Raw genomic sequence first — 27,195 nt, forward strand, 5'->3', positions numbered from 1 at the left:
GGGGTTCCAGGGATGCTCCCCGGGAGCAAACCCTCTATGCCAGCAGCTCTGAGGGGTTCCAGGGACGCTCCCAGGGATCAAACCCTCTATGCCAGGAGCTCTGAGGGGTTCCAGGGACACTCCAAGGGAGCAAACCCTCTATGCCAGCAGCTCTGAGAGGTTCCAGGGATCCCATTCACCTGCTGCTTACTAATAAAACCACACGTTCTTAAGATCCAGGGAAATTCTTAGTAACATGATGCACCATCGGTTTTGAACAACAACATTAGGCAAAGGGGAAAAAAAAAAAAAAGGAACAGGAAAGAATGAGTCAGTCACAGGAACAAAACAAAAACCCAACCCAAAAATATAACCCAACCCCTGACAATGCAATCACTAGAAGGGAATCAGCACCCCTCGCCATAAATATTAATTCATTTAGTTATGTGCAATTGTGTGTATTACTATAGTGCAAATAGCTCTGCATTGATCGCGGAGCAGCCCGCCCGAAGGGGACTGCCCCCAGGTGACACAGGGACTAGTTAAGGATAGACAAGAATCAACACGGATTTAAAACAAACAAACGACCGAATTAAAAAAAGCAACCCGCCCACTGGGAGATGCCAAAAAAGAAATCCCAGTTGCTGCCTCCGACTTGGCGCAGGCACCCGCCACGGCTGGGCAAGGGCCGGGCAGCGCCTTTGCTCCCTGCCCGCTGCCGGAGCAGCCCGGCGTGGTGCGGAGGGGACGAGGAGCGGGGATGCGGGACGGGCGTGCTCCGGTCGGAGCTGCGCGGGGTGTAATGGAAGAGCGCAGCCGGACCTGGGCGCACCGTGAGCATCGCTGGCCTTCATAACCGGTCCCGCGGCTGCGTGGCACGCTCAGGGCAGTGCTGCTGGTTAAACCTTTTCGTGGACGCAAGAGTGAGGCCAGCAGCGTCCCCAGGCACCCTGCGACACCTCTCACCCACCGCTGCCTTCAGCCCGAGCCCCGGCTCCGCAGCCGGCCCCACCACGTGCTGCACCAAGGGGCCGAGCGCCGGGCATTTCGCCATTAACACCTCCGCCCTCCCGCCCAGCGCCAGCACCCCGCACCGCACAGCCGGCTCCCCCTGCGCAGCTCGGCGGGTGCCAGCTCCTCAGGGCAGGCTTGCCTCCACCCACGGGCGAGCAGGCGGGAGGGAACGGCGTTTTCTAAGAGGTTGAAGGCGACGGAGCCTTCCTCCCTCGCACAGGAGGCTTGCCTTGTCCCCTCCAGCTAGACACAAAGTGCTTCTAAGGGCAACCACGGCACATTCCAATTAACCCAGCGAACGGGTTGGATCTAAGCTATTTACCAGCCTCCTCTTAAACCACGAGCAAACCACCTAACGATACACGTCGACATGCGGGCGAAGACCACGAAGCAGCGTCGTGATGGGCGCGGGCATCGGGCAGGGAAGAGGGGCACGGTGCCATGTGGGGCCAGCATCCCGCTCCTCCCCTGCCAGCCCAATCCTCCCCAATGCCCTTCTCCACCCACCCAGACCTCCCCCCCCTATACTTTTTGGACTTTTTTTTTTTTCACTGTATAGCTGGGAATGAAGGCTGGAGAGTGGAAGTGTCACATGCACACACACGCACACCACACACTCACACACAGACCCGCGCCGGCACGTAACGCACACGCACCGCTTGTGTTCCCGACGGCAGAAGGTACGACACCATCCTCTCTCCCCCCGCCCCCCGGTGAAAAGTTTCTTACATTTATACATTATTTAAGACACGCCGATATATAAATTACTGTCTCTATATATACTATGTATAGGCAGCGGGGCCAGTCCATGACGAAGGGCGCCAGTGGGGGCTTCAGCTCATTTCCCTCTGTCCTCTGTGTAGTGCTGGAAGCGAGTGAAGCTCATGAAGACTTGCTCCAGGGATATCTGGCTCACCGAATAGTCTTCCAAGCGATACTTCTCTTTGGCTTTCTCCAAGGCGCCGAAGACCTGCAAGGGACGGCACGGCAGTTATTGCAGGGTACCTCCGCCACGGGAGAACCCCGCGGGTTGTGACCGAGAAAGCAGAGGAAGATTTTTCCTCCAGGGAAACCCGGGGGAAGCGAAACCTTCGCTGGGAGGAGGGCGGTGGGAAGCCAGGAGATGGATTATTTAGCGGAGTACCTGACCCCATTAAAAAATACATGGTTTATATATATATTTTACATATATATGTGATACCTATATATATATATAGAGAGAGAGATGGTTTTTAATATATATCCCTGGGCTGGGATCCCAGCCCAAGGTTTTCTCCCTTCCACCTGGCCACAGAGCCTTCATGAAATACCCAGAGATGTGCAAAGGCAAAATCAGCTTTTGCTCCCCAGGGAGACCCTGCTTTCTCTCTGGAGAGCTGCGGTCAAGGGCAGCCAGTTCAGGGGGGGTGGGTGGGATGGAGCGGTCCCGGCTCAGCACGCATGGCGCGTCCCGGGTGCTCGCACACTGGCCATACATGCAGGCGACCAGTTTGGGCCAGGTGGTCAAGAGTCAGAGAGAAAACCACTTTTTAATTAGCTTGGGGTTTATAAATCAGCTGGATTTTGGACAGAGAGTGGCTCTGAAAGAAAAGGAAGGTGAGCTGAGCGTGAAAGCAAAGCAAGAGCGTGCGAAGGGGCAGGAAGAGGGCTCTCCCTCTAGCCCCCTCCTGCGAAGGGGTGGGATGTGCTCCGGCATCCCCTTACCTGTGCCCAGCTGAGGTTCTTGTTGGTCAAGTGATAATGTACCATGCCCTGGTGCTCGTGTTTCAGGACACTGCCTGGGAGAGACGAGCAAGGAGAGGCTCCGAGTTAGGAAACTCAACTCGCTGAAGCTCAGGAGCAGCATCCTGCCCTCCCCGGGAGGGCAACCGCTCCAGCAGCTCAGCGTACCTGGGAAAGTCTTCTCCACGAAGGCCTTGAAGGCCTGCAGCTCGCCCTCCTCCTCACTCCGCGTTTTGGCCAGCAAGGTGTAGCCGCTGCCGAATTTGCTTTTCAGGTGCTGGGGGCTGCCCAGGCATTTGAACTGCCCGTTCACCATGATGGCCAGTCGCGTGCACAGCGCCTCGCACTCCTCCATGCTGCAGGACAGAAGAGGACTTGTTCAGCAGCGCAGGAGAACTGAGGCAGAACAGCAGAAGCTTCTGGGAAGGGGCCGGAGGTGGATTCTCTCCCTCCGGGCTTTTGGAAGGGGCTGGAGGTGGATTCTCTCCTCTCCAGCCTTTCAGAGGAGGGAGATTTGGGTAAAGCCAGCCGCTGCTGGCTGCAGGCAGCACCCACCCGTCAGGTTCTGGAGGTGGGTCCCATCCCCTGGACCCCACCACCCTCCTGGCCGCTCCCCAATCTCTCATGCCAAGCCCTGTCTGGACAAGTGTCACCTGTGGGAGGTGAAGATGATGGATTTGCCGCACTCCCGCGTCCGTGTCACTGCGTCCCAGAGCAAACGCCGGGCCACGGGGTCCATGCCGGTGGAGGGCTCATCCAGGAAGATCACAGGGGGACCACCGATGAGGGCAATGCCAGCGCTCAACTTCCGCTTGTTACCACCGCTGCAGAAGGACATGGGAATGGGGACAGGGACCCGATATGAGCACAGGGACAGCCCCACAAGACGAGGGGCAGAGGCAATGGGGTGTCTCCACATCTCCTCTCACCTGTAGGTCCTCACAAGCTTGTCAGCATGGGGCTCCAGAAGAAGCCCTCGCAGCATGTTCTCCACGCAGCTGCCGATGTAGCGCTCAGGGATGCCCCGCAGCCGGGCGTACATGCTCAGGGTCTCACGGCCTGTCATGTGGTCCAGGAGGGCATCGAACTGCGGGCAGTAGCCGATCCGCTGCTGGACCTTGGGACAAGAGGAACCCAACGGGGATTAGCTCACAGGCAGGTCTCTGCAAGGAGGTGTCCAAGCCAGAAGGTGCCTTGGCACCCACAAGGCTTTGCTGCACCTCTGCAAGGTTTCTGCTCAAAGCGACGGGGACTGAGCTGCAGCTCCGAAACCACAGGTGAAACAACAGGGAAATTCCCCCATCGCTGGAGCAGCGGGTCCGGCGGGGATGGACACACACAGCGCACCTCAGGACGGCAACTGCGCGGTCTCACGCTGTGTTTCCCAAGCTGGTTCCTCATTGTGAGGGGCCATTTCAGGTGGTCCAGGCTCTCAGGAGAAGGAAAGCACTGGAGGGTCTGTACCTTCCCCATATCCTGGTCTCCTCTGGGGACAAGAGCCCAACGGAAGGGAGAGTCCCAGGGGAGGAAGCAAGCAGGGCCATGCTCTCAGGGCAGACCCTCCCCATGTTCTCCTTGCCTGACTTGTCTGGGGTTGACAGTGGTAGAGGTATCCAGGGTCTGAACTGAAAACCTAACCCCTGCTCATCTCTTGCTTTCCCAAAGGGAGCGGACAATTCCCACCGAGGAGACCTCTAGCAGGGCTCTGGAAGGGTTTGACCCATTTGTTTTAGAGAGACCGTCATCTGACCGTGATCACTATCTCACATTTTTCACATTTCCAACTACAGAGCTAAACCCTTTGATGAAGGGTTTGCCACCCTCCCAAGGTGTGGCTTCCATTTGTTTCATCTTTGTTGTCCCACAGACGAGGGGACTGCTTCCAGGTGGCCAGATAACGGAGAGCTGGGCCAGACAAGGACGCGACGTCCCTGGGATATTACCTCCACCCCTGGCAACTGCAACCACGTCCTCCTCAGAGGCACTTGCAAGGTGGCCCAGCCCAGGCAGGCGCAGGACTGTTAGTAACGCGGCTGTCCGCCCTCGGTACCTTCTTGATGTTGGCCAGAATGCTGTGACCATCCACAAAGGCGTCCCCTGACGTGATGCTCTCGTCACCAGTCAGCATCTTGAAGGTGGTGGTTTTGCCCGCTCCGTTGAAGCCAAGAAGGCCAAAGCATTCCCCTTTGCTGACCGCCAAGGAGATCCTGTCCACCGCCAGCAGGGACTCCCGGCTGTCATAGACCTGGTGGAGACCAACGCACGAGCCATGCCAGTCACTGCCCGACGGCACAGCAAGTCAAGTGGTGGCTTTACCAGCCCCATCAGGACCCCGGCTCAGCTGGCAGCAGGATGCTCAGGAAGGGCCGCGTTCTCCTCACCTTGGTGAGCTCCTTGATGACCAAAGGGCTGCTGAGAGATGACAGCAGTTCTGGTGGCGACTCCAAAACCTTCTTCCTCTCATCTGCCACGTCCCGGTCCTCTGGCAGTACAGACACCCTGTTCAGCAGTGCCACCTAAACACGGGGGAGAAAAAACACTCTTTGCCACCTGGCTGCCGTGGGACAAATGGGTTCCTCCAGTGCCCCCAACCCAGACAGGATCCATCCCTTCGCTCAGCCACCTCTGGGGACGCCTCACTCCCTTTGCCAACCTGTACACTCAACAGGATTGGCCCCTCCAAGCAACCTGCTCCAGGGATGCTCCCTGGGAAGATGATTTAGGTGAAGAGGGCCTGTCTCCAGCTCGCAGGGACTCCTGGGCTCGATTTGGAGGGCACCTTACTTTCCCCTCCCACACGCTTCAGCTCACCCATTTCCGCCGCCTGCAGATGCCACAGACCAAAGTTCTCAGTCTCCAGAGAATGTTTGTCTCAATGAGGAAAAGGAGGAAGAGGAAGGAGAAACCCTGGATGGTCAAGGAGGTCAGGTATCGTCCGATCCCGGGCGTCTCCCAGGAAAAGTAGTTCATCTGATAACTGATATCTGAGCAGGGGTGGAACAAAATCAAGACTTGGATCAATCCATACTCTGGGGAGGGGCAGAGAAGCTCTGAGAGAAAGCTGTGAGCCCAAAGCTTTGCCAGGCTCATCTCCATCCCAGCCCACACTGGCTCCCTGCCCAGAGTTCTTTCCAACGCTTCCCACGAGAGGATTCAGGTCTGGAGGGGAATTGGCAGAAGATGCCCAGTGGAGGCACGCAGAGGAGATCAAGTCACTCTTGGGACTCGTCTATGAAACTTTCCCTAGCCCACATTTTCCTCCAAATCATTAGTAAGGAAAAGATTCCTTAATTGGATCACCTAGGAGTCTCAAATGCTGCCCAGTTTTTGCTTTAAAACAGTACCTGGAGCTACTGCACAGCTTGGGTTAGAGGGCCCATGATAGTGCCCCGCTCCACCACCCACCCACCCCACAGAGACCCTCCAGTGTGGCTACGGTGGGATGGCCAGGTTGGGCAGGTGAGGACCAACACAGAGACTCACTGAACGCCTTGCAGATGAAGATGGCTTCAACGGAGGAGGTACAAAACTGAATGAACTCGTAGTTCTGGTAGAAGTCACTGATGCATTGGCCCAAGCAGTAATTGGGTAAGATGAGAAAGACTTTATCCAGGGTTTTGGAGAGGTCCACCAAGCCCAGCTCTGAAAGAGGAGCACAGGAGGATCAACAGGTTGGAGTTAGGTGGTTTTAGAGAAAGACCTTGATACGTCCAAGTTCAGAAAGAAAACCGACACATTTTGTCACGTTTCATGGGTGAGAACGGACTGTCAGAGGGTTTTTTTGCTAGTGTGGGGACAGCCCTGGGGTGAAAGAGTCCCCTTGGGGGCTGGACCTTCTTGGTGACGGCAGGGTGCAGTGCTGGGCAGGCACGGAGGGCAGCGACCCACCTGGGATGCTCATGATGGTGACCGCGAGGAAGGTGGCCGTGCCTGAGAGGATGTTGAAGATGGTGAGACGGGTGTAGGCCGTGGCTGCCACCGAGAAGAAGAAGCTGAGGAGGTACATGAGGGGGATGATGGCCCAGCCATAAAGGAGGAAGATCAGCATCACATCAACGAGGTGGCTGTCTTGGGTGAAGGCTTGCACGTCAAAGGCTTGGAAAATCACCTGGGGCACAGCAATGCGAGGAGACTGCATGTTTGTCTTGACCGCAAGCGACGTCTCCTTGTCTCAAAGGCCCAGGCAGCACCGCACCGACCCAGAAAACCCCTCACAGATGGTTCCTACCAGCAGCCCACGCCTGTCCCCACGGAAAGCCCTCTTTCTGCAGACTGGGATGCCGAAGGGCAGATCTCCGTGCTCCCACGTATTTGAGATTTTCTAGTGCCCACACCCAAGTGTTTAGGTGCCAGAGGCTGCAGTCGACTTACCCAGCCGGCTGGCCATGGCCCAGCTCCCAGCAGGACCAAGGGACAGCTTTCTTGCTGGTCCTTTCTATTAACTGAGACAACACCAGAGGCCTCGTCCTTTTCCCTGCACCCACACATGTCCCAGCTCTCCCAGAGGAGCAGCACCCAGAGCTCCCACCCAAGGGGAGGACAGGAGGGTATCGGGGCGTCGGGGGTCACTCACCAGCATCAGAGCACAAGGGATGAGGAAGTTGATGATGTCCCAGAGCAGGGCAGAAAGCCAGAAGTTAACCACGTAGACGCCGCTGACGAACTGGACGTGCTTGGCTTTGATGGCCCGCTCGCTGACCAGCAGCAGAGCGAAGGTGCTGGCGAGTGAGGCCATGCCGTACAGCAAGTTGATGGCAATGGCGAACCCGGTCTGGCCTCTGCGGGGAGAGCAGCGGGGCAGGTTAGGACAGGGAGAGCTTGACAAACCAACGCTTGGCTCCACAGGGACAGCACACCCACACCCTGCTCTGGTGGAGGCTACGCTCACCCAGCAAGCCAGCATGCAGAAGAACCACCACACAACAAAAGCGCACCTCAGTAAGATGAGCATCTCCCATGCACAGCCCACCTAGCACACCGCAGACCTCCACCCTGCCTTTGCGAGGTCCCACGCACGTCCCCTCTGGTACAGGTGTGGTTCAGAGACTCTGGATGCAGGATTTCGGGAAGTGTACGGCCACACAGCCCCCTCTGCTCTGAGCGCCCAGGGAAAACCAACCCCAATCAGTATCTAGAGGGGAATACCCAACCACTGAGATATTTGCATGGGGTGACGTGGCTGTCAGGCTCAGGCGGATAAATCATCTACACAGCTTTGCTCTCCCGACCTCCTCAGTACAATCACAGCCACGTTTGGGTTTGAGAAGCTCCAGCCTGGCTCCTCCACCGGCGCCAGTACAACCAAACCAATCTGCACCCATGGAAGTCACGAGCCCTAGCAGGAAAGCAAGCGCCGTGCCATCAGACGTACTCCATGAGCTGGTCTTTGGCCTTCTCGGTGATATTGCGGGGCTGAGGGTAGTTGGTGACTGTGATGGAGGCGTTGGGGCCTGCAAGTACCCTGAAGAGAGCGTTGTCGGCCAGCATAAGGGCTGTGGCGGGGGAGTGATACGCCTGGTTGTTGAAGAGCGCGGTGACTACCGTGCGGTTCCCAGCTCCTTCGAAGGAGGCGGCTGCGATGTAGTGCTCATTGAAGGCTCCCCCTTCCTCGGAGGCTCTTGAGATGAGGTACTCCTCCAGGCCACCTGCCAAACACCACCCTGGCTGTTACGGGCATGCTCCATCACATGTGAGCTAACTGAGGCCAACTGGAAAAGACCCCAAGCAGCCCCAGCCCTGGTGGCCCACCCTAGCCCTGCTGATGGCCACAAGCCCAGGGTTACGGTGAACACAGCTCCACTTGGCTGACGAGGGGTCCTGCCAACTGTGGGACCCTCCCTTGCAGGAGAGGATACCAGGGGACGCGTCAGACATGCCACAGCTGAGCCACCCGCACCAAGGGCCCCGGCAGGAGAAGCCTGTGGCTCCTGCACACCCCACTGGGCATCGCCTGCTCTACGGGTGCTCTGTGAACCCTCACCCAGCACCTCCAGCGGTGACTGACGCTGGGCGTCCAGCAGCTCCACATACTGCTCCGCCAACCTCTGCGACAGACCCGAGGTGGCCGAGACGGAGAAAGGCACGATGGTCTGGCCGTAGGGCTCCAGCGTCAGCCTCAGCAAGGAGGAGTCCCTGGGTCCCGGGAAGGTCTTGGCCACGATGAGGGCAAAGGCAGTGAAGATCAGAGGCACGAGGAACTGCGCTGCCACCATCTTCCAGTTGCGCCAGCTGTACATGGCTCGCTTCATGAACATGGCGTAGAACTGCTGGCAGCACAGGTAGAACTGGGAGGGGAGAAGCCAGGTCAACGCCAACCCTGCCAGCTGTGGACAGTCCCGCCAGCCACATCACCCCATGCAGCGGATGGGGGGAACAACCCCAAAACCACCTCCCCATCCTGCATATAGCCCAGGAGCCCGCGGCAGAGCCTGCTCTCCAGCCAAGCCTGTAAAGGGATTAGCAGGGCAGCTGCTTGACTCCAGCACAGCGGGTCAGCCCATCAAACTCCACGGCTTCCCAACGGGATGCAGTCACTTTGGGATCTCAGGTGTTAAAAGCAGCTTCAGCCATGATCTTTACCTTCCTCCACTTCTCAGCACTTGAGGATTACTGCAACATGGCTGCCTGCCAAAGCGACCGGGCCGAGACGCCTGGGAGCTCCCAGCCCGGCCCCTGCAAGCACCTGCTTTGCTTTTTAAACCTATAAACATCTTTCCCCACTTCTGCCTTTGAGACGTGTCCTTGAGAAGCGCAGGGAAATTTATCACAGGCAGCGGGCCATGAAGGGCTGCCAGGGATCTGAAACCCAAGCCTAGCGAGGGAAGGAAGATAGTTTTTCTCGTCTCCCGGCTGGAAATCCCAAGCGTTGTAGCAACAGCAGGTGAAAACCACTTTAGATCACCTGGGACACCTTCAAGAGCATCTCTGTAGACCTCAAGATTAACTTGAAGAGGATGGCGGTGACCAACCCCAACAACCCTAGAAATATTCACCCTAAAGACGCAGATTCCAATTTGATCTTCCAATTTGATCTTCCAAACCACAGGCAACGAGACCAGCCGGGGGGTAGGCTCCACTTGGTAACCCCACTCCGAACCCCCCCTTCACACGTGCTCTCCCCACTCCCGCTGCACCGACAGCCCCAGCACTCACCCCGGTGTTGAGCTTGATGCTGGAGCAGTCCTCCGTAATGAGCGCCCCGCTGTCATCCGTCATATCTGTCATTCCGCTCAGGCTGCTGGAGTCATCCATGGCCCAGTCATTGGAGCGTCTCTCGTGCTGGTACTGGAGAGCAGGCAGCTGGATGGCCTGGATATCCATGCTGGAGTCCACCAGCTTCCCAACCCTACGCCAGGAGGGAAAGTGGGTGATGAAATACAGACCCAGGCAGGATCAAGCTCTTCTGAGCAGGGGAAGCCAAACCCAAGAGCCAAAACCCAACACGTGTCCCGGAGAGCTGTGTAAGACACCGTCATCACCGAAGCAGTCAGGGACTGATCATCACCAGATGACACCCCACCGGGGCCAGCCTCCTCCTGCCTACCTCAGGAAGACTTCCTCCATGGTGGTGACCGAGGCTCCGTAGCTGGCGATGCCCAGCTCCTCCCGCTTCTGCTCCAGCTCCGTGAACAGGGCCTCAAACCTGCACGGAGAAGCGAGGCGTTAGATGCTGCTGCTCAGCCCTTCTCCTGGCATCAAAGGCCAGCTCCACCCGGCAAATCAACCCTCTCTTTGGGGGTACCAGGAAGATGGTGCCTCCTGCATTTAATGGATGGCAGGCAAAGCTGTGGAACGCACCACCCTGGGTCCCCAGGCCTTAGATTTCAGCACAGCCCAAGTCGAGGAGAGGATGAGAGGGGGCACTCAGAGGTTAAGACCCTCTGGGCATCAGTCCTGCAGCTGGTTTGAATCCTGCAGTCAGCTTCAGGGCTGCCTGCAGCACTCAGCACCCCATTCTCCCCAAGAGAGCAGCTTTTGGGCTCCATCTTCTGCTCTTCCTTGCCACAGGCAGCCTCAGCTATCCACATATTTGATTTTGGAGCCAAACCAACCCGCCTCGTTTGTGCCAGCCTCCACAGTGCAGCCGTCACCAGCTATCAGCAACCAGTGCCGTCCCCCGCAGTTGATGCATGGGCAGCGACGCGGTGGGCATGGGGGCACGAGAGCGATGTGCTGGCAGACACAGGGGAGGATGGCAGTGAAAGGAGGAACCAAACCCCATTTTCCAAGACCAGCGCTGCAGCCATGGGCTCACGCCTCCTCCTGCAGCTTCCCAGAAAATGCAGAGAGCAGCTCCCCTTTCCAGCAAGCCCGTGACAACAGTGTGTGCAGATGGGGGGACCCACCCGGGGAGGGCAAGGAGGGGATGATGCCGTTACCTGTGCGTGCTCTCCTTGGGCAGGATGAAGGACAGTTCTGCCCCGGCATTGCTCTCCATAGCGGCGTTGGGCACGTACTGACAGATGAGGCGGGAGATCTCCCCCAGGTTACAGTAGGGCTCCTTCACCATCACCATGTGATATCCTGCCCCTGAGCAGAGGCACAAGAGAAGGGAGAGGGGGGTAAATGGCAGCCCAGCCTGGCCCTGGGGTGCTGGGGCAGAGGGAGAGGGTGCTAAGGCACTGCACAGCATTGATGGCTTTGCCTGGGCTATGGTCACGATGCAGGAGCAAGTGTGCGGATGGGCCTCAGAAGAGGCAGAACAGCACGACGGAGAGCAAGCAGCCATCAGACAAGGAGCAATGGGTCCCCTTCCCTGCCCTATATCCCCCTCCTGTTCCCCCCCGGCCAGAAGAAATGGAGCACGGCCTGCCTGCTCCTCCCTTACCGTATTTACGCTTGAGGAAGAGCGAGGAGCCACAGCACTGCAGCTCGCCCTTGGCCATGATAGCTATGCGGTCCCCCAGCAGGTCAGCCTCATCCATGAAGTGGGTGGTCAGCAGGATGGTGCGGTTGCTCCTCTGCTGCTGCAGGAGGTCCCACGTGGCCCTGCGGGAGGCTGGGTCCATCCCCGACGTAGGCTCATCCAGCATCACCACCTGCACATAAGAGATGGGTGCTGGTCAAAAAGGACTGGGAGAGGCACAGCAGTGCAGGAGGGAGCAACCCCGGGGCTCGGACGGAGCCTTGACCTCCCAACACGCATGCGATGATCTTGCTTGGGCGAGGAGCTACCAGGCAGCAGAGCTACACTGCAGCCTCAGGGCGCTGTCCTCAGAGTCGTCCCCCTTTGTGGGGGTGCTCCTGTCCCCTCCTCGCTGTCCCTGCATCTCCCACTGGCTCACCACAGGTGAGGGACAACCTCAGAGCCACCTACGTTGGCCCCAGGGAGAGAGGTTCGAAGTGAGCCCCACCGAAGATGCTTGCCTTGGAGTCCCCAATGAGGGCGATGCCAATGGAGAGCTTGCGCTTCATGCCGCCGGAGAGCGCCTTGGTCAGAGAGCGGCGCTTGTCCTCCAGGTTGAGGATCCTCAGGATGTGGTTGATCTCCTCGGGGCACTTGGAGGGTGGGTACCCCTTCAGCTGCCAGACAAGGGGAAGGGAGGGTTAAGCCTGCTTGCAGGCGTACGTGAATCTGGCAAAGACCCTTCCCACCACATCGGCCACCGGCTGCTAAACCCCACCACACTCCCTCCTCCACATCCAGGCAGGAAAGCGGGGAAGCACCGAGCGGGACTCCTGCCCGACTCCAAAGGAGCTGGCACAGCCGGCGTGGGGGTCTCCACGGAGCCACACTGCCCACGACCCTCCACTCCTCCGTCAGCCAAGAAGGGAGCTCCTGCTTGCGGATGAGGTGGAAAGAGGAGGCAAGGGCTGTTCTGCTATCACAGAATCACAGAATAGTTTGGGTTGGAAGGGACCTTTCAAGGCCATCTAGTCCAACCCCCTGCCATCAGCAGGGACATCTTCAACTAGACCAGGCTGCTCAGAGCCCCATCCAACCTGACCTTGAATGTTTCCAGGGATGGGGCATCTACCACCTCTCTGGGCAACCTGGGCCGTGTTTCAACACCCTCAGTGTAAAAAATTTCTTCCTCAAATCTAGTCTAAATCTCCCCTCTTTTAGTTTAAAACCATCACCCCTTGTCCTATCGCTACAGGTCCTGCTAAAAAGTCTGTCCCGTCTTTCGTATAAGCCCCTTTAAGTACTGAAAGGCCACAATAAGGTCTCCCCGGAGCCTTCTCTTCTCCAGGCTGAACAACCCCCACTCTCTCAGCCTTTCCCCATAGGAGAGGTGCTCCAGCTCTCTGACCATTTTTGTGGCCTCCTCTGGACCCGCCTGATGGATCTCACCACGCTTTCCCAGCCTCAGGAAGCCACAGGGTGGCCTCAGGGTGCCTCCCTCATGGCTGGCTCCCGGGGGCGCTTCCCCCAAGTGTCGGGCTCACCCCTGCGTAGAAGCGGAGGTGCTCTTCCACCGTCATGTTGTCGAAGAGGACGTCATGCTGGGGACACAGGCCCAGGCTGCGGCGGATCAGGACCATGTCCTGGGAGATCTCGTAGCCGTTGATGTACGCCTGCCCGCCCGTCGGAGAGTGCAGACCTGGGAGGAGCGAGACACAGCGCTCTCAGCTCAGGGCTGAGGATAACCCCGGGCGGCGAAGAGCCGACGGAAAGGCGAGGGTCCTGCTGAGCATCCCTCCCCCCACGCAGCTTTCTGCCAAAAGTCGGAGCAAGCCAGTCTCTCGCTGGAGCCGGGGCACGGCAGCCTTCCCCTCCTGCCCGCAGGGTGGGCTGCATGGCACCCGTAGGTGGGAGGTGGAGCTGGCAGTGCTGCCAGAGCAGGCAGGCAAGGAGTGAAGTGGGCAGGCAAGCCTGGCCGCGGTCCAGGCAAGGCCAGGGCAGACCTCCAGGGAAGGTCCCGTGAGCGCCCTGGGCTGGCAGGAGCAGCCCAGAGTGACAGGGAACAGGGAGGAAAGGACCATCGAAGGTCACCGTGTCCACCATGCCAAAACAGGCTGGGCTGCCCGGAGCTCAGCGGCTCAGGAATGAGGACGACCTGTTCTTGGCCCGTGCCCTCCTTGCCTTATCATGACAAAGACTAGAGACCCATCCTACAGCAAGTCCTTTCTCTTCTCAGGGCTCTCCAACACAAAGACCGGCTGTCATTTCCCCCACCAGCTGATCCCACTCTCATGAAGGGCTGAGCAGGGGCCCCCACCCTCCCTCCGTCTCCCCAGGCAGCGACGTGCCTCTCTATACCTCAGCATCCCTGGCCGACAGCTCAGTGAACCAAAGGTGCTTCAGGCAAGAGCAAAAACTCCTCCCCACCCTCAGAGATGGGGTTCAGCTCCCCTTTTCAAGTCAAGCCATCAGCCCTTCCCTGCCCCACGCCAGCCCCGCAGCAGGACGCGGCTCCTACCTGTGAGCATAGACAGAGTGGTGGTCTTCCCAGCACCGTTGTGTCCCAACAGGACGGTGATCTGCCCTTCGTACATGTTCACGGTTAAGTCCTTGACTGCCTCTTTTGTCTTGTTTCCCACTTTGAAGACCTGCGGAGATCACGTTAACGAGTTGATGCTGCTCTCAGATCTGCCGCTCCACCCGGCAGTCAAAGCCCATGATGCTCACGTGGCGTTGGCATCAGACAACAGGTCTAATTCAGGTTAAATTCAGATGTCAACAGGTTCAATACAGATGTCACCGCACCCGTAAATACCTAACACTTCAGCCCACAACAAAACGCAGCCAGCGCTGGGGAAGCGCCTTACCTGCCTTACAGCAGCCAAGCAACACAGCCCTAGGCAAAGAGGGCAGCGAAATGATACGGAAACTGCCTGCAGGCAGCAGTTTTTACAAAACCAACATTATGATGTGTTTGTGCTGGGCTGGGCAGTCAGTACCTTGGAAAGGTGCTTTATTTTGATTCCTGACACAAGGTCGGCAGGTTCCTCCTCAATGTACTGGCTCTTCAGAGCTTTCTCGGGGTCCTCCTCCTCCTCCTTCTCTTTTCCCACGACAGTCCTGGGGCGCCCGCACCAATACGAGGGCTGATGGAAGAAGGTAGGGAGAGAGAAACTCAGGCACAGGCAGAGACCATCTCTTCTCCCCAGCCTTGGCCACCCTCCTCCTCCCATGCAGATGCCTCCCAGGGAGCTCCAAGACCACTCTCCTTGGCCTGGGAATTGCCAACCAGCACATCTTCAGCGGGCAGGAACTGCTCCCCCTGCCCTGCTGCCTTCCCCTGGTTCTCCCTTACAGCGGGATTGCCTGTGATCACACAGGCAGCTTTTCCCCATCTTTGTTCCCACGGAGAAGGTCAGTACTTCGATGAGAAGCAAAATTGCCCAGGCAGAAGCACCCTGCCCAGAAAAGCCCACGCAACGGACGATCACCCCCTCCAAAAAACCTTGACACACGCTACATACAAAAAGCCTGGGGCTCGGCTGCTGCAATTACAGCCTTTTTTTTCTTTAACCAGGCTCTCCAGGAATGAAAATAATTGTTTGGGACTTTAAATCCCTGGGGAAATAGCAATTCGACAACTCCTGGACCCAAAAATCAGCATCCTGCTGCGGCTTTTGGCAGACAGCTGTATCCCCGCTACCCTGCTCTAGGTGCAAGAGGGAGCGGGATGCTGGAGTGAAACCATGCTGGGGTAAGGAATTTGGAGGAGAGGAGGGAAAACCTCCTGCTCAAACAACAAGGGATACGGCCACGGGATCAAAATTGATTGCGTCCCTGTTGCTTAACGAATCCCCAGCAGCCAACTGAGCTGCAGTAACCACCGCAGCTGCAGCCGCCGAAGATGATGCCAAGCATTTGACTTGGCAGAGCGAGGGCAGCTCAGCTGACAGAGCGACAGTCGTCACCCACCCCCTGGCACTAGCACGCGGGGGCTGGCAGCGGGACGTGGATCACCCCGGTCCACCCGGATTGCAGCGCCTGGGGAGTTTCGAATGACTGGATCTGGTTGCTCGCACCTGGGGCTTCTTTCCGATGCCTTCGCTTGGGCATGGAGACACTTAGCAACGCCCCGCACGCCAAGAAGTGTCAGGACAAAGATTTAAAGCCAAGAAGACCATCATGTTCAGTAAAATTACTGAGGACATGCTGCAGACCCCTTGATTTTGGAGGCCAGATGGTGCCACCCTCGTATATTAGCCTAGCCCACTGCATAGCACAGAAGCGGGGACCATCCCTGAGCGACGCCCGTCAAGCCGGCTGGAAGGGGCGCGTAAGCAGTGCTCACCGTCAAGAAGAAGTACCACGGCTGAGGCACGCCGTACTCCCCTGGAAAGACGGCCTCCACGTACCAGGCCACCACGCCGTAGAGCGCCGAGTCCAGGAGCAGCATCCCCAGCACTTGGGCTAAGGTGAAGTTGTCGTCCACGCTGACGGGTTTCATGAGGTCCCTCCACTGAATGCCAGTCCCTGGAAAGCACACGGGGCACTGCCTACCTCTGCGTCCCCAGAAGGACAAGGTGTTCTCCGAGACTGGCAGATAGCATCCCCTGTCCTAATTCACTGCTCGGTAAGGAGGAGCACATGCACGGCTCTACAATCCCCCTTCTATAGACGGTGGGAAAAGACACAGCAGAAAGCGCACTGGCATCTCAAGGCTCCCCACTCCATCATGCTTCTTCCATCATGTTCTCTGTAAGTGCCTGGGGAAGAAGCAATCTCTTCTCCAGCCACTGCCCCTCTGTCACCGCAGCCGCCTTTTTAGTGCCACCCCTTTGGAAAAGCATGGCCTCTGCTGGAACCAACAGCAAATTCTTATTAACATAGAAATTAAAGATATATATTGGGAAGGAGGAAATGCAATGGATTCCCAACCCTTAGAACAGAATTAGCTTTGTAATTAAAGCGATGATGGCATTTTGCACAGCCCAGACTGCCAGTGGCACGGGTTCGGAAGAGCAGAGCCCTGGTGCTGATACGACCTGCGGGAGCAAGTAGCAATTAGCCCTCCTGCTCTCGTTAGGAGCAGGAAAGTGTTTCTCCCTAACTTCTTCCCACCCTTCGTACCACGTGCAAACCGGTCCCAACCCACCACAAAAAAAGGCTGGCTCTTCTCCCGAGGGACGGGAGGCACTTGCTCACCTTTTCCTTCAAACATGCCTATAAGCTGTGCCCCCATGGCCATGGCCACGTTGGAGATGAGGCAGGACGCCAGCTTCTGGCTGTGGGACATCAGGTCGTAGCGGGGCGAGATGAAGAAGTAAGGGATGTAGGAGAAAAAGTAGAGGAAGCCGCCAGCGGCAGCCGCGACGTTTGCTGCCAGCACAGAGAAAAGCAGGAGGGAAAACGTCAATAATACGGCGATGCCACCGAGTATTTCTCGCCAGCTTCCCATTCATGGAGATTGAAGCCTTTTGCACAAAGGGTGGTTACAGAGGGGCAGGACGAGGACCTATCCAACTCCCATGGCAAGGCAGGAGCAGCGTCGGACCCCGACCCTGCGGTGGGCAGCTGCTGAAGCACCCTGCCCATCCCAGACCAGAGCGTCCTGGGGCCCAGACAGCCAGATGATGCCCCGATGCATGAGCTTGCCTGGTTTGGGAAGCCACAGTACACACCCCCCTTCCCACGCAGCGTGGGGAAAACGCAGCCAAAAAAGGGAAGAGAGCCTCCCCCACCCCACATGACGAAGCAAGTTACTCAATACGGAGCCCTGTGCAACCTCACGTAACTCTGGAGCTGGCCCTGCTTTGAGCAGGATGGATGGATGACCTTCCAGAGCTGCCTCCAACCAAAATGAACTGAAGATTTTACAGCACGAGGACCGTAATGACCCCCCTGCGTGCGTGGTTTGCCCGCCCAGCCCCGCGGGTCAGCAACGCAAGGAGGCAGCCGGGGAGGGACTCACCTCTCGAGAAGAAGGTGCTCACCATGAAGTTGAAGGAGATGGAGGAGATGGAGAAGATGGCGAGGAAGGCGAACACCAGTGTGGGGTCGCTGTTGGTAAGCACCGCTCCCTGTTCGCTCACCTACCGAGAAAATCTGGTTACGCCCAGGGCTGCTGAAGCCGGCCACGGCTGGCATTTGTGGGCAGCCGAGACCTGACGTTCTCCATGGGCTAAAGACAAACTGAGAGACGGGTGAGCACGCCCAGGCCCTCCTAGACCACTCCGGAGGGAGGAAATCTGGGTTACCCTCGTGTGACACAGGGTCTGAGAGGCCGGGGACACCTTGCTCAGCACCCCGGCAGCCACCTCCTGCTTCTCATGGCGCCGGTGCCAGCAGAGAGAGGAGCTCCAGCCCCTCCGAGGGCGCACAGGGCTGTGGGAACAGGGTGGTCCTGCTCTGCATGGGAGTGCCTGGGCCTCCCCGCTGCCCGTGGGGCTCCCACCCCTCAGTCCCCTCCTGGGGAGGTCACCCCTGCTGTGGAAGGCAGCTGTGGGGGACAGCTCTGCCCTCCCAGCTCTGGAAAAGGCTGACTCCAGCCTCCGTGACACACGTGGAGGAGTCCTGAGATACCAGGATGGTCCAGCCCACGGCAGAGAAGCCCTGTCACCCCCGTGCCCTGCCAGCAGAGAGCTTCTGGCCTGCAGAATGGCGACCTGGGGAAAGACACTCACCTCGACACAGAAGAGCACGGTGACGAAAAACACGGACACCAGGAGGAAGAGGAAGAACATGAGGAACCAGGCGCTCCAGTGCAACCAGTTGCTGAGTCCCATCATGTGCATGTACTCCTGCGGGGAGGTCACGCCGTCACCCAGGGCTGCAGCCACGTTTCCCGGGCACGGCCAGGGCGAGGCGGAGGCCCTGGTCAGGGGGGTGGTGGCGGTGGCTTTGCAGGGGGGTGGCAGCCCCAGGTGCCACCCAAAGTGGTCCTGCGCAGCCTTCAGCATCGCGCAGTGTCCCCCACCTCCCCGGAGAGGGGCTGCCACCGCTGCAGCAGAACATCTCCCCAAAGAGATGAGCCGAACCCAAAAACCACAGCAGCTGATGCCGGCGGGGCCACCGCGGCCACCCAGCAGCGGGGCAGAGGGCAGGACAACCCGCCGCCCGGGGAAGCCAAGCCCTGCACACTCAGCCCCGCTGCCGCAACCACCACGTCACCCGAGCTCCAACCGCCCCCACGACACAGCTCGGACATGCGGGTTTCTGCATTCCAGAGACAAAAATCTTCCTTCCCACAGGCTGAAGTCTTGAATCTGCAAAACTCCGGAATCCAGAAGTGTGGCCCTCTCGCCAAGCCACCTTCCAGTCCAAGAGAAACACCAGCCCTTCAGCCCAGCAGCCCTGGCCGCACGGCAAGGAGAGCCGAGCCGCGTCCCGGCGGCAGGATTAGCGACATTCCTCCCCGGGGCTCGCTAATCTGCTGCCATCCCCACCTCCTGCTCGCTGGCTCCAAACCGGACGGGGATTTTGTTCCTAATTTAAAGGCGGCATCTGTTGGGAAACGCCGCAGAGGGAGGGGAGCACCCACACGTCCCACCGCTCACGTTACCTTCAGCTTCTTCTCCTTCTCGTGCACGACGGCGCGGACGATGTTGAGCGAGGTGTAGGTGAAGCTGAGCATGAGCAGCAAAGGCAGCTGGTTCTGGATGGCGAGGAGGAAGAGGTCGTTGACGTACGCCGGGTAGGGGAAGCGCTGCACCACCACCGTGATGTTCTCCAGCAGGCCGGCGGAGCTGGCGTTGGCGTGGTACTGCATGATGGCTCTGTCCACCGCATGCTGCACCGCCAGGAAACCTTCTCGGATATAGCCTGCGCGGCAAAAACGACACGGGGGGATAGAGACGGGTCCGGGCTTTGGAGGGAGGTGTTGGCAGAAGGAGAGAAACAGCCTTTACGGGATGGCTTGGGAAGAAGAACAGGGGAAAAAAAGAGCTTGTAGGAAAAGCAAAATAAATATCACTATCGACACAGCCCTGCAGACGCAGAGGGGCTCGGGAAGGATTTCTATCACTGCAGTTTAAATCTCTCATAATCATCGTTTAAAAGCAGCTGGCAGGAAAACTCAATTTCAACTGCAGCCGCCTTTCTGCAGGCACAGCTTTATTTCTGTAAGGAGGGAGATCCTCCATCATCACGAACCACCCCAGCGTCGCTGAGCTGTTCGGTCCCTTTTTTTTTTTTGTAAACCGAGAGAATACGGGATATTACACAGGTTTTGGTGAGGAAGAATATATCCCGTTACTCACACATTTGGCTTAAATTGTTGCGCGTTAGAAAACAGTGAAAGATTTTTAATTTTCAACTAGTCTATTTTTATGGGGGATTTCTGCCCCCTGTTACTTGAACGGAGACACAAATTCTGCTTACAAAGCCCCAAATGAGCATTTTGAAAGTTAGTTGCTTAAAATGACCTAAACAGAGAAGGAAAAAGAATATGAGATGACAAACAATGTTTTATATTAACTAATTTACTAAACAAACACTGTAGGGAGGGAATTGACCTGGGCTCCTGGTCACCCCGCCCCGCAGAACATTTGAACCCGCAGATATCGTCCTCTCGGGCTCAGGTTTATTTACACCGCGTGAGCAAAACCCGTTCGCCCGCTTTCTCAGGCTCTCTATCCTTTCCTCGACACGGCTATCGAACGATGGAAGGAGAAACCCAACCGAGGGAAACATCCCTTCTGCAGCTGCAGGGGAAGCTCCCAAAAAATCAAGTCCTAAGGCAGCTCCGGCAACGTCGCCGCTGCCTCCTGCTCGGTCAGTGGTTCGGCTTTCCTTAAAAACCGACACTCAAACCACAGAATTGCTCTATTTCCTTTTAAAGCATTTAAGCAGCACGATAAACACTGAGCGGTTTGGACCTTGAAATAGATTTTCCATTAAAAAGGTAAAAGGAAAAAAGAGAAATTTAAATTTTAAAAAATTCACGCAAGTGAAATGCGTTCTTATCCCACCCCGCTCGGCACAGGCACCCAGAGGCCAGCAGTGCCCAAGAAGTCACAGGATTAAAATTTAGATAAGTATTGTAAAGAATAAATATAATAAATAAATATTAGAAGTATGTAAATAAAATTAATTTTAAAAATTAATTTAATTTGTTTTTTTAAATTAAACTACATCTTTAAAAGCGCAGAGCCTCAGCGCATCTCTGCAACGAGCCGAGTCGCTGTACAAAAAATGAAACCCGTCTCTTTGGCCGTGAAATAGCCCGCGGCAGAGGAGAGGCGGCCCTCACCCGGCGTCCCCCCATCGGCAAACTTGGCTTCCCGGGGCCCGGGCAGTTGGAAGAGCGGGAAGAGGTAGCTGGTGTGCCAATCCCGGTCCAGGTTGGGATTCAGACCCGTCTGCTCGCTCCGCGGGGCATTCCTCGGGCTGTACTTGAAGCGCAGCTCATAGTCGACCTGGAATGGGCACACGAAGGGCGTCGCAGGTGGGAGAGAGGGGAGCGAGGGTGTGGTCGCAGGGGGTGGGATGATGCCGTCTCCCCGCAGGCTCGTCCCCCCGCCCGGCTCCGCTCACCTGGAGGGGCAGCGGGGCTGTGCTCGGATGGAAGCGGTGCTTGAACACGACGGCGGCCAGCACGCTGCCCGAGCGGTTGTCCGACTTGACGTACTCCTCAAAGTCCCGCTCCGAGGCAAAGCCCTGAGCTGCGGAGCAGGGGGGAAAGACAGAGATGTGGGCACGGAGCACGGCAACTTGATGCAGTGGGCTGATGCTCGGCCATCACCGAAAACACCGGTTTGGTCCAGGACATGAGGGATGCGCTCCAGCCAGAGCTGGGAAATGCCGCTGCTCTCAGGCACGGGGGATTTCTACGGGATGCTGCTGTACCCATCATGGGGCACCCGGAGGATTCCTCCTCCTCGAGAGCAGGAGTCAGCTCTCCCTTCAGAGAAAATCCTAACGTTATCTTCAGCTTGGAACACAAAGCGCTAAAATTTTCTGCGCGACAAGATTTCCAAAAATACTCTGTCTCAGGGAAGCGACAGCCACGTTCTTTAACTATATTAGGGCAGTATTTTTCTAGGTGGAAACAGCAACAAAATGCGACCAAAAATCAAACCAAAATCCTGTCGTCTTAGTGAAAGAACAATAAAACCATTGCCTTGACGTTCTGAAAAAAACCCGATGCATCCCAGGAATAGAGCGGCAGGATTTATCGGAGTAAAAATTCGTACCGATTTCTGGGGCGGAAGCCGCAGCCCCCGGCCCCCTGCTCACCTCTGATGCTGACGGGTAAAGCTCTCTCCACTGCCTCGGCAATACTCCTGACGGCGCTGCTGTTGGAGGGGACGTACGCCAGCTCCCAGGGGTTGCTGGGGTGCCGGCGGTAGAAGAAGCCCGGCAGGTCATCCACGGACTCGGGGGGGTAGATGGTGGCGTTGGGGTGGCTGATGGAGTGCACCCGGTGCCGCAGAGCTATCAGGATGGCGGCGAAGAGCAGCGGCAGGCAGATTTCGATGATCGTCACCAAGATCTGCCGTTTCTGCAGGAAAGATAAAGATTTAAAAAAAAAAAACCAAACAAGTGAACGCTGAAGGTTTCTGTGTTACTGAGAACGACACAGTAACGAGGTTCAGGGCATGCAAATGCCACATAGCAGAAGTGTTCTTGCGTTTCCCAAGGTTTCACAACCCGGGTTTTTCCCGGAGCCCAGGAACGACACTGCGCCGGTTCCCGCATCCTTCAGCACCTTCCAGCCAAGGTATCCCCTTCCCTACACACCGCTCCGGCTCAAACCACCCTCCTTTAGAGCCTTCCCCGCCACGCTGCCGGGTTTGAACGAGCTGAGCTGGATGTTTGCCCTTTCCCTGTGCAACGGGGCTCTGCCCGGGAGCAGGCAGTGCTCGGGGCTTGCCCGTATCACTCCTGCAGGCAACCGCAGCGATGCATCTCCTGCAAAGAGCGCCTGTGCCGGGGGGACCAGCCGCAGCCGGGAGAGCGAAGAGAACAGCTTTCACCAAAGCAAAGCAACCTTGCCCAACATTTACAGGGCTGGGAGCTAAAAATACTGTAGCTAAATGAAAGGCTGGGACGAGCAAGCAGCGGGGAGGTAAAGCAGAGCGCAGCAAAGCTGTTGCAGCCGGTGAAGTTTTTTCTGTTGGAGCTCGACGGCTGCAGGCAGCAGGACATGAGCTCTGCATCCCAGCCCGGGATGGGACCCGGCAGAGCCTCTGGCTGCAGGCATCGATGCCCTCGCGCAGCACGGAGAACATACCCACGAGCTCAGCCTCCACCCCAGGGCCTGCCTGCGCTGAAGGCTGTGGCTCATTTATTTTTTTTAATTGAGGTTCAAGCAACCAGACGTAGAACTTGAGTTTGGTGAAGGCACCCGGGCAGCAAAGCCGGAGCATTTTACCCTCCAGCCCCCACCGGTTTCCACCAGGGCTGCCTCTCCTCCAACTTCCCACTAGCTACTAACACCCACCACCAACCCAGGTTAATTCACATCCAACCCAGGTTAATTAGCATTTAAAACTCTGCTAGTCCCAGGGGAACGAGGGTCACCTCTGACTGGAGGGGCAGGGACAGCAGCGGTCCCAACCAGCGCCACGCATGCCCACGTCCCAGCAGCGAGACCCCCCCCCGATCTGTTTTAGGGCAGGTACCGGGACACGCTGCTGACCGATGGATTTATGCTCATAGAAATCACTGCAAGGGTCACGCTCGCTTGCAGGGAAGGGAGCAGTGAGCACCCGGCTGCTCCCACTGGAAGCTGGGGCGGGGATGGGAGAAGGAAGCAGGGTTCGGAGCTCGGCCGGGCACACCACGTCCCACCGCGGGCAGGAGGGCACGGCTCAGCCCTGTGCCCAGCGCAGCAGTGGCAGCCAGGCAGGTCCGGATAGGAGAAGTGAAATCTGGACCCGGCCGCCTTATTTCCTCCTGGAAAGCGAGCTGCCTTCACCCGAGCGCAGCCCAGGTGCGGGCGCAGCCCAGCCTCCACCACGCCAAACCTCCACCGCTGCGGTGACAGCTAATGAGATGTCCCTGGCAGCTCTGGGCACAGGGATTCACGGCTGCTCACTCGGAGCACGCGCCCGGAGCAGAAGCAGTGGCGTCAACCTCTTCTGAGGACCCTGGCTAAGACAGGCTTTACAAGACCGGGGGGGTTTCTACCCTTCCCTCCAGCGGGCTGGAAAGAAGAACACCACAACGCACAAGAGGAACACCAAGAGGTTTATTCTCACAACTTTGCCGTCTCAACAATTGGTTTTTATCTGACGGCGCAGCCCCTCCCTGACACCTCCGCACACTCAGCGTTGTTAAACCGCCTCCTGCCCGGCCCCACGGCTGCCGGCACAGCGATGCCACGGCCCGGATCACCGCGGGGCACAGCGATGGGCTGCGGTGCTGTAAAAAACACGTGTGCGGAGGCCGGGTGCCGGTGCGGGGTGAGCACGCTGCAGGCAGGGTATGCCTGAGCCCATGTCAGGGCTCCACGGGTGCCTGCACTGACCGGGTGCCGGAGGCAGCACCCCGGCTGCCCCGAAAGCTCCTTCAGCTCTGCAAACACCCAGCATTGAGCTGCGCTGACCATATAGTTATACCTCCTGTCCCTCTGCAGAGTGGAAAAAGGGTGTATTTTTTAAATGGGGGGGGGGGAAGCAGCAAGTGGGGCACGCTACGGTGGGCAGAGTCTCCAGTGGGGCAGAAACAGAGCCCCGAGCACAGACCAGCCCAGACTTCCCGGGAAGGGTGACAGTCCGCTGGGGTGAATTGGCTCTCGGCCGGTTTCTCAGGATGGGGCACGCAGGTGTACGACCACGCATCTGCTCCCCGCATCGCCCCAGCTCTCAGCACCCGCTGCCAAAGCCAAAAAACCCCTCTCCAGGCTTCGCCCGGGAGGAACTTCCTCGCTCCGACCACAGCCAGGGCCGAGCCGCTGCTGCAGCCAGCCCCGGCAGCACGGCCAGGAGGCAGCGGCTCTGAGCGGGGAGAGAAAAAGGAGCCTTTCCAAAGGCCACGCTCATAAAAGCAAACGTTGCAGATGTCTGATGGTTTTATAATGCAGCTCTGGCAGACCAGCTGCCTCCCGCTGATTTACTACCGTATTAAGCCCCTCTCAGTCTCCTGGGCTGTCTCCAGAACGGTTGCCTGGCTCCCTGAACTCACAGGCTAATACACATTTACCGGTGCAGGCTTTTGCAAGCAAGTCATTTAAGCTGCCGTATTCCAGGTGACAGGGATACTCATCCATAATCACCACCTCCACCTGGCCAGAGCTGCCCCAGCTTTGAGCAAGCCACGCGTCCCAGCATCCATCTTCCCACCGGGGAGATGATGGCTTGGGAGCTCTGCGTCTTCATTGGGAGCACATTTTTTTGGTGGAGGGGAGCAAGGATTCCGGGTCTTATTCTGGCACGGTAGACCCAAGTCAACTTGTGGCCTCATAAAACATGACAAGAGGTATCCCCGCCCCAGGAGAAGATGCTATTCTCCTGCAGAGGGGATGGGGGATTGTCCTACACGTGGCTGGGGTGTACAAGGAGGGGATTCACAGGGCTGGCCAGCGCGCACACCCACAGAGCACGCTCCTGACTGCAAATCAGACCTGCTGCCGGTCCCTTCGGTCACATTCAAGCCCTGTGACTGCTCCCTGCCCTGCCGGAAGGCCACCGGGCGCCGCAGCCCAGCCAGCCCTTTCCTCTTCCTTTTGTTTATTTTTAAAGCAACGTCGTGCCGAGCTGCAGAAGGGTAATTGAAAGTGCAAAGCCAGGCTACAGCGATCTCCGCTCCCACCTCTTCCGCCGCCCTCTGCCAGGGCTGGCGTTGGGTCCCAGCGGAGCCGCAGCCCCCGCCCAGGAGCGCCCGCACGCTGCTGAAAGGCACCGCAAAAAATAAAAATATCTGGGTCTTGGTGGGTTTACGGGTGCCGCGCAGCAATCAGCACCTCTGGGGGAGGCCGTGTAATGAGCTAGCTCAAGAAACCCACCGTCGCACAGGAGGGTGCGTGGGTTATCCTGCCCTGCGAGAAGGGGGAGCTGAATTCATGGCCGGACTGCGGAAGGAGGGGAATGGCACAGCGTGCGCTCGAGGGGACGGGGACAACTGAGCCCGTCTCTCCCTGGCACAAAAGCACGACGACACCGCGTGCACAAACAGATCTGTTTTCCTCCAGGAAATGCCTTGGGCCCGTGGTGAAGGTTTACTGGAGAATCAAGACCCCGGGCAAGCTCTGATGTACCCACATTTAGCGGTGAGAGAGGCAGCCCCCCGAGAGCGCGGCGCCAGCCTACCTGCAGGATGTAGTTCTTCCAGAGCAGCAGCCCAAACTGCCTGAGAACAACCATCCTCCCATCAGAAGGGCACCACTGCCACCGCCGCCACTCCGCAGGACCCTGGAAGAGAGGAGAGAGCCGTCAACGCCAGGCGCTCGCGGACTCGGGCGGCAGGAGGGCAGCATCCCCATCCCACCCATCGGCAACCCAAGGGCAGAGCTCTGTTTCCAGCCTGATGTTGCAACAGCTGGCTCGGCCCCAAAGGGGGGAAAATAACTGTTGTGTTCCCTCTCCAAGGATCGTTACTGACCCCTAAGAGCCAGAGCCCGTGGTTTCTGGAGCGACCCGTTTCCGATCATCGGCATGACCCCAAGCTGCGAGAGAGGCTGTTTAGAAACCCAACCCACGAGCACGAGGGGTCCTTCACCCAGCAGCAGGAGGGAACAGCTTTCCTAAAGCAGTGGGAGCACCAGGTTACAGAATTGCAAACAGCGGCCCACCTCCCGCAATGTAAAGGGTCGCTTCTGCAACCTTAACGGTGCTTTCCCAGCAGAAACTCTCCTCGGAGAGGCGACGATGAGAAAAAGGCAGGGAAGCGGAAGAGAAGGTCGGCGCTCGGGGACGATACGCCCGCGTCCTCCCTCTCCTTTAGGAAAGATCTGCTACCCCTCCAAGTTGTTTTTGTCTCCATTTGCAGCGGCGTTTCCTGACGAAGCATTGCTGTCCCACCAAGGCCACGCTCGCAGCGAGTCACCCAGCAGCGTGGCGCAGAGAAGGGGCAGCTCTGCCACACGCAGAGCCGCCTGCCCACGCTGCCAGACGCGGGGCAGCCCCTCAACCTCCGAGCACGGCAAAACCCCCCACTTCCCGCAGCGACGGGGCCAAGCTGGGTCACAGCAGCACCCATCAGCCCTGCTGCACCCTCCACAAGCGAGCAGCTGCCGGGTTCATCTCCGAGAGCTTGTGCTCCAGACCCCGGCAGCACCGAAAGCCGCTGCAGAGACAAGGACGGACACGTTACCTACCAGCAACGCCCCGGGAGATGCTCAACAACATATTTTCCAGCCCTGGTCAGGACAGTATTATCTCCTCAGACGCAGGCGGCACTCACCAACCTCAACAGGGAGTTTAGGGTGCCGCAGCGAGGGGAGAGGGGATGCTGGCGACCCAGTCTGCCCAACCTTCGCTCCCAGACCGGTGACTGGTAAATGCACATGGCGAGCAGAGCACCGACAGCTGGGAGCAACCGAGCTGCAGCGAGAGCAAGCTAAAAACCACGTAGGTCTGGGGACAAAGCAACAAGCATCCATCTACCCAGCCCGTCCTACACCACCAGCTCCTTGCGTCCTCCAGAAGCGATCTCCTGGCTTGGCACACACCTTCCCATCCCCAACCCAAAACTCG

The 27,195-nt window shown here is 57.9% G+C and overlaps 1 protein-coding gene across 1 annotated transcript; it reads right to left on the bottom strand.

Moving 5' to 3' along the window:
• Nucleotides 1-1,530: 1,530 nt before the first annotated feature.
• Nucleotides 1,531-25,890, bottom strand: ABCA3 (ATP binding cassette subfamily A member 3). The gene is made up of 30 exons (XM_059826307.1): nucleotides 25,810-25,890; nucleotides 21,794-22,058; nucleotides 21,092-21,219; nucleotides 20,808-20,973; nucleotides 19,119-19,378; nucleotides 18,241-18,357; nucleotides 17,529-17,649; nucleotides 16,763-16,936; nucleotides 15,909-16,090; nucleotides 14,560-14,706; nucleotides 14,079-14,208; nucleotides 13,105-13,259; nucleotides 12,082-12,237; nucleotides 11,543-11,753; nucleotides 11,094-11,244; nucleotides 10,259-10,357; nucleotides 9,868-10,060; nucleotides 8,696-8,999; nucleotides 8,087-8,360; nucleotides 7,289-7,493; nucleotides 6,604-6,823; nucleotides 6,199-6,357; nucleotides 5,527-5,699; nucleotides 5,097-5,231; nucleotides 4,766-4,960; nucleotides 3,645-3,832; nucleotides 3,369-3,539; nucleotides 2,884-3,071; nucleotides 2,698-2,771; nucleotides 1,531-1,963 (listed from the first exon to the last, which is right to left on the bottom strand). The coding sequence occupies exons 1-30, from the start codon at nucleotides 25,861-25,863 to the stop codon at nucleotides 1,832-1,834; spliced, it is 5,127 nt and encodes a 1,708-aa protein (XP_059682290.1). The 5' UTR covers nucleotides 25,864-25,890; the 3' UTR covers nucleotides 1,531-1,831.
• Nucleotides 25,891-27,195: the final 1,305 nt, after the last annotated feature.

Source organism: Gavia stellata, chromosome 18 (genome assembly GCF_030936135.1).
Source record: "Gavia stellata isolate bGavSte3 chromosome 18, bGavSte3.hap2, whole genome shotgun sequence".
NCBI lineage: Eukaryota > Metazoa > Chordata > Aves > Gaviiformes > Gaviidae > Gavia > Gavia stellata.

Coding starts and splice junctions, on each gene's coding strand:
- ABCA3 (XM_059826307.1), bottom strand. CDS start 25,863: ATGGTTGTTCTCAGGCAGTTTGGGCTGCTGCTCTGGAAGAACTACATC. Junction 21,220..21,793: donor TTTACCCGTCAGCATCAGAG/GTGAGCAGGGGG, acceptor CCTGCTCCGCAG/CTCAGGGCTTTGCCTCGGAG. Junction 3,540..3,644: donor AAGCTTGTGAGGACCTACAG/GTGAGAGGAGAT, acceptor GTCCTTCTGCAG/CGGTGGTAACAAGCGGAAGT.